Here is a 6,483-nt window from a genome sequence, read left to right on the forward strand (position 1 = left end):
AAAAAAAAAAAAAAAAAGATCAAAGAATAATATAATACAGACACTGTACACATGAATGTATAGCTTACTTAATTTGCTTTTTCTTTGAGACGGTCTCATTCTGTCACCCAGGCTGGATTGCAGTGGCACGATCACAGCTTACTGCAGCCTTGACCTCCCCAAGCTCAAGTGATCCTCCCCCCTCAGCTTCTTGAGTAGCTGGGAATACAGCTGTGTGCCTCCACACTCTACAAATTTTTGTACTTTTTGTAGAGATGAGGTTTCACCATGCCCAGGATGGTCTCAAACTCCTGGTCTCAAGCAATCTGCCTACCTCAGCCTCCCAAAGTGCTAGGATTACAGGCATGAGCCACCATGCCTAGCTGCTTGCTGAATTTTCAAATACTGAATAAATTCACGTAACCAGTACTCAGATTCAGGACAGACACAGAAACCAGCTGGTAGAAAAGCCTTAAGTGATAAGCAAAAAAATAACTTTATCACTCATGCATATAATCATGTAGTAAACACTGTATGAATGTCTAGGAGGCTCAAAGTTTAAATGGGTCTTTCTAAATTTCCTGAACACAAGTCTAGTGTTAGCAAGAGTGTCATAGGGAAGGAATAAGATGAACGGACAGATGCACCATCCCCACCTCCCACAGCTCTCCCACTTAATCCCCTCTAACCCCCATTCACCATCTCCCTTCGTGTTAGATGTCTGTTCATCCCACTTTATCCGATGCAGCATAAGACGCTTAAATTTCTTCTGGGCCTTGGGGCCTGGAAACAGAGAAGAATTTTGCCAGAACTGTGGAAGATGATGGGGCAGAAAGAACCTCTGAGCTCATCTAATGCTCAGACATTAATGTGGTAGTTGAATTAATCCCAAGCAACACATTTTAGGGCCTTCTACTCCAATGAACACAGAAGCAGAGACCTAGAATATCAGACGTGACACTAAAATACTCTTTTTCTCCTTTCTCCCCACAATGCTAGTCACTCTAAGCCTAGGGTTGTCTGGGGGATAGTATCCCTCAAGTTTTTCAGACTCACCCCCTTCCACTACTACCACGTTGACATCCTTGTGCAGTACCACCACCCCTGTCAGGTACAGTTGCCCAGCATTGGCCTCAATCTTGAACTTCTTGGCTGGGTTGCTCAAATTTCGCACTCTGGAGAAGGGAAAGTTTAGTTATGTCTTCCATTTTAGTATCAGCAGCTGCCTGAATGGAGTGGCAAGTAAACAGATGAATCCAAAATGGTTTCCTCTCTATAAACAAAGGCCTCTGGAGTAAACAAATAGATGAATGCTTAAAAGGTAGAGTTGATGAGTCTAGAAACATTTCCACAATCTTGTATTTCTTCAAAGTCTAGGACTTTATACATACAACAGCAGGTAACCAAAATTTACTCTAAGGATCAGGGAGAGGTATTTACTATCATCCAAAAATATTTACAATCTCATTATTCTTGACAATATAAAGATCTACAAATTTTTCTGTCCTCTAGGTCCTTATAGGATCACTCGGTTGGGCGCGGTGGCTCATGCCTGTAATCCCAGCACTTTCGGAGGCCGAGGTGGGCAGATCTCAAGGTCAGGAGTTCAAGACCAGCCTGGCCAATATGGGGAAACACCATCTCTACTAAAAATACAAAAAATTAGCCGAGCGTGGGGGCACACACCTATAATTCTAGCTATTCGGGAGGCTGAGGCAGGAGAATTGCTTGAACCCAGGAGGCAGAGGTTACAGTGAGCCAAGACTGTGCTACTACACTCCATTCTGGGCAACAAAGCAAGACTCTGTCTCAAAAAATATAAATAAATAAATAAATAAATAAATATATATGATCACTATACAGGCATGAAAATTTTCTAGAAGGATATGTAAAAAACTGTTAATAGCAATTACCTAAAGACAGTGGTTCTAAGGGATCAGAGAATAGAGAGAGGACATTTTGAGTAAGTGTATTGTCAGATAATTTTTTCTAATCTTTTTTTTTTTTTTGAGACAAAGTCTCACTCTGTCGCCCAGGCTGGAGTACAGTGGCACAATCTTGGCTCACTGCAACCTCCACCTTCTTGGTTCAAGCGATTCTCCTGCCTCAGCCTCCTGAGCATGCCACCACACCTGACTGGTTTTTTTTTTTTTTTTTTTTTTTGAGACAACGTTTTGCACTGTCACCAGGCAGGAGTGCAATGGCTCAATCTCAGCTCACTGCAATCTCTGCCTCCCAGGTTCAAGCAATTCTCCTGCCTCAGCCTCCCAAGTACCTGGGATTACAGGTGTACGCCACCATGCCCAGCTAATTTTTGGATTTTAATAGAGATGGGGTTTCACCATGTTGGCCAGGATGGTCTCGATCTCCTGACCTTATGATCCACCCACCTCGGCCTCCCAAAGTGCTGGGATTACAGGCGTGAGCCACAGTGCCCAGCAATTTTTTTTAAATCTTAATAAGCATTCACTACTTTTGTAATAACGTACCACTTTTATAATAAAGAACTAGTTAAGGCCAGGCGTGGTGGCTCACGCCTGTAATCCAAGCACTTTGGAAGCCAAGGCGGGTAGACCACCTGAGGTTGGGAGTTCAAGACCAGCCTGACCAATATGGTGAAACCCTGTTTTGTTTTGTTTTTTTAAAAAAGAACTAGTTAATAGAAGTAAGCACATTTTAAAAATAGAAGATACACGGCCAGCCATGGTGGCTCATGCCTGTAATCCCAGCACTTTGGAAGGCTGAGGTGGGCGGATCTCAAGGTCGAGAAATCAAGACCATTCTAGCCAACAAGGTGAAACCCCAACTCTACTAAAAACACAAAAATTAGCCAGGCATGGTGGCACCCTTCTGTAGTTCCAGCTACTCAGGAGGCTAAGGCAGGATAGGTGGAGGTTGCAGTGAGCCAAGATTGCACCACTGCACTCCAGCCTGGCGACAGAGTAAGACTGTCTCAAAAAACAAACAAACAAAAAAAAGAAGATGCATGTGTACTCAACATAAAAGAATAACAACATTAAATCAACACAAAGGTAGAAAAATATTTACAGCATATAAAATGAATTTTAGAGTGAGGATGAAACCATTACAGCAATACATCAGGGTAAGGATGTGACTTGAGGAAAGAAATTTGTAATGCTTCCATGGATGCTGGTAGCAAACTCAGAGTAGTTTTAAAAAAAGATGGAAAAAAAAAAAGGAGATAGGATGATTATAGTTCTCAAAGGACATACAATCTTTAGTTCACATCTTGGCCTAAACAAGTATATTGATGTGTTCACTTTTCAGAGCTAACATCCTGGTAAAAAAAAGACTTGAGACGGAAGAATTGGATAACCATAAACATAAGTCACTAACCCTCACTTTTATAAAAGATTTACTAGCTCTTGATCCAGACTAGGGACATTAAAAGAGAGTAGGAACTGGTATTAGGTATGCTTTTAGGCCACAGTGATTCTGCCTCATGCCCTTGGAAAATGTTTTAGTAATTCTAAGGGGAAGATTGGCCCAGTATGGACACCTACCTATATACAGATATGTGTACCCCCTGTGAAATGTCTTCTTTAAGCTTTTTAATTTTCTTGACCTTTCTCTGTTCTGCTGTGAGTTTTCGGGCAGCGTTGGCCTCTTCATGCGCTCTGTCGTGACAGGAAGGACATCCACAAGTGAGAAAGGCATTGAAGATCAGAGGCAGGGCTGAGGGAAAGAGAGAGCAACGGAGGACTCTCCCCTCCCTCCAAATGTGGATCCCCCAGAAGAGTTTGGGAAAGGTACTTGCCCGGGGTTTCCACCCAATCCCATGGCACTTACTTCTGCCTTTTTGCCATCTGAGCTCTGACATGGGCTTCTACCTTCGTGGGGTCTTGAACAGCTTCTGTTCCTAATACTCGCATCAAATTAGAAATTCTCACTGCAGTGAAAAAGGACAACGATCAATCTTTGAAGTCACTTCTGCAGCTGGGTAACTTGTTATCTCTTCCATACCAATTCATATGATTTACCCATTTCAAATCTCTGCTCTAAACTCACTTCCTCCAATACCTTCTACCTTGAAAATCCCACCCAATCACTTCAGCATTTGCAGTTCACACAATTAAGTTCAAGAATCGGCATGCATTTATATTATCCGAAAATTTATGAAGGAACTTTGTAAATGTAGAACTTAATTTCTTTCATATTTTTCACACTGATCACAGCACCCAGTAAAAGAGCTTATACATAACAGTTGTTCACTCAAAATATTGCTGAATGAGAACGTAACTACAGGAGCAAGATTTTTATCCTATACTTTCATTGTAAAAATTAAAACATTAAGAATTATGTACATAAAAATTCTACACAAATATTGCAACTACTATCTTAATGAATTTTAAGACCTGTATTCTTCCAGGAAAACCAGAGTGTTGTATAATCAGTATACTTAAAAATAAGCCTTAAATGGCCTCTGTAATGAATGTGTTGACCTATCTTAATATGAAAAGATGGTAGAAAACTTGGAGAAAAAAAGACTCCAAGAATGATTCTTAGAAACAGAAATCACCCAAATATAGAGATGTTAAAGTTCCTCCAGAATTAAAGACATAAACTTGCCATCCTTTTTGGCAGCAGAGGCCACTAAGAAATGTACCTTTGGGTTCTGGAGGAGGCATCAGGCCCAGCCTGACTTTTTCTTGTAGCTCTTTCTGTGCTTCCCTCCTTGTTTGTCTCCGAAGTTTTTTCTGTTCCTTCTTGGTAAGATATACTCCCAGAGTAACTGGTGTATCATTGTCAACTGTCAGGCAGAAAAATTAGTATACCAAAGCAATAAGAATATATATACACATATTTTCTTTCTTTTTGAGAAGGAGTTTCACTCTGTCGCCCAGGATGGAGTGCAATGGCATGATCTCAGCTCACTGCAGCCTTTGCCTCCCCGATTCAAGCGATTCTCCTGCCTCAGCCTCCTGTAGGATTACGAGTACATGCCACCATGCCTTGCTAATGTTTGTATTTTAGTAGAGACGGGGTTTCACCATGTTGGCCAGGCATGAGCCACTGAATCCAGCCAGCAATAAGAATATTAAAGAGACCAAGGTAAATATCAATATCATTAAAAGAAACTTTAGGCTGGGCACAGTGGCTTATGCCTGTAATTCTAGCACTTTGGTAGGCCAAGGTGGGAGGATCACTTGAGCCCAAGAGTTCAAGACCAGCCTGGACAACAAAGTGAGATCCGACTCTACTATAAACATTTTATGTTAAAAAAAAAAAAAAAAATTGAAACTTTAAATAAAGAATGAAGAAAACTCATTAATTAATAAGAGATCAGTAAGATTAAAATCAGTTCAGGCCAAGGCACTATGGCAATGTTCTTAAAAAAATTCTTATCTTTATTAAGTAGTGTTCTTAGTTGTTTTCCTTTAAGTTGTTAAATCCCTTCATCAAATGATACCTGACAAATATAGAAAACAAAATTAGGGCCAGGTGTGGTGGTTCATGCCTGTAATCCTAACACTTTGGGAGGCCAAGGTGGGTGGATCACTTGAGGTCAGGAGTTTAAGACCAGCATGCCCAACATAGCAAAATCCTGTCTCTACTAAAAATACAAAAATTAGCTGGGTGTGGTAGCAGGCACCTATAATCCCAGCTACTTGGTAGGCTGAGGCAGGAGAATTGCTTAAACCCAGGGGGTAGAGGTTGCAGTGAGCCCAGATTGCACCATTATACTCCAGCCTGGATGACAAGAGAGAAACTCCATTTCAAAAAAAAAATTAGGCTGGCCTCAGTGGCTCATGCCTGTAACCCCAGCACTCTGGGAGGCCTAGGCAGGTGGATCACAAGGTCAGGAGTTTGAGACCAGCCTAGCCAATATGATGAAACCCCATTTCTACTAAAAATACAAAAATTAGCTAGGTATGATGACTCAAGCCTGTAGTCCCAGCTACTCAGGAGATGGAGGCAGAAGAATTGCTGGAACCTGGGGAATGGGAGGTTGCAGTGAGCCAAGATTGCACCACTGCATTCCAGCCTGGGCGACAGAGCAAGACTCCATCATAAAAAAAATAAAATAAAATAAAAAATAAATAAATAAAAGTAAAATACTTAAAAATAAGTAAAACAAAAAACAAAAACCCCACATTCTTATTCTAATGATTCACACTGATAACAGCTAAGTAGAATCTAGTTAAGTAAATTTCAGTGACTATTACAAATTGTATTGTCTTTGCTTTGTTTTTGAGACAGGGTCTCTCTCTGTCACCCAAACTGTAGTGTAGAGGCGTGTTCACACCTTAATACAATCTCTACCTCCTGGGCTCAAGCAATCCACCCCCTCATCAGCCTCCCAAGTGGCTAGGACTACACATGCATGCCACCATGCCAGCTCATTTTTTGTAGACAGAAGGATTTACCACTGGGCGTGGCCATAATTTATATTAAGATCTCAAACCACTTTTTAAACTTATTGAAAGATACTGTCGCCGGGCGCGGTGGCTCAAGCCTGTAATCCCAGCACTTTGGGAGGCC

At 41.3% G+C, this 6,483-nt stretch overlaps 1 protein-coding gene across 3 annotated transcripts in view; it reads right to left on the reverse strand.

The window, feature by feature from the left end:
- The window catches only part of PRPF3 (pre-mRNA processing factor 3), a 36,887-nt gene that overhangs the window by 7,571 nt on the left and 22,833 nt on the right, over positions 1 to 6,483 (reverse strand). For all 3 annotated transcript variants that reach the window (XM_037744925.1, XM_017546377.2, XM_017546378.2), the window contains 5 exons: positions 4,607 to 4,750; positions 3,790 to 3,889; positions 3,504 to 3,617; positions 1,036 to 1,154; positions 679 to 762 (listed from right to left, as the gene is read on the reverse strand). In XM_037744925.1, coding sequence (XP_037600853.1) covers positions 679 to 762; positions 1,036 to 1,154; positions 3,504 to 3,617; positions 3,790 to 3,889; positions 4,607 to 4,750 — 561 coding nt within the window. The remainder of the gene's footprint in view (positions 1 to 678; positions 763 to 1,035; positions 1,155 to 3,503; positions 3,618 to 3,789; positions 3,890 to 4,606; positions 4,751 to 6,483) is intronic.

This window comes from Cebus imitator, unplaced genomic scaffold, assembly GCF_001604975.1.
Source record: "Cebus imitator isolate Cc_AM_T3 unplaced genomic scaffold, Cebus_imitator-1.0 Scaffold188, whole genome shotgun sequence".
NCBI classification, from domain to species: Eukaryota; Metazoa; Chordata; class Mammalia; order Primates; family Cebidae; genus Cebus; species Cebus imitator.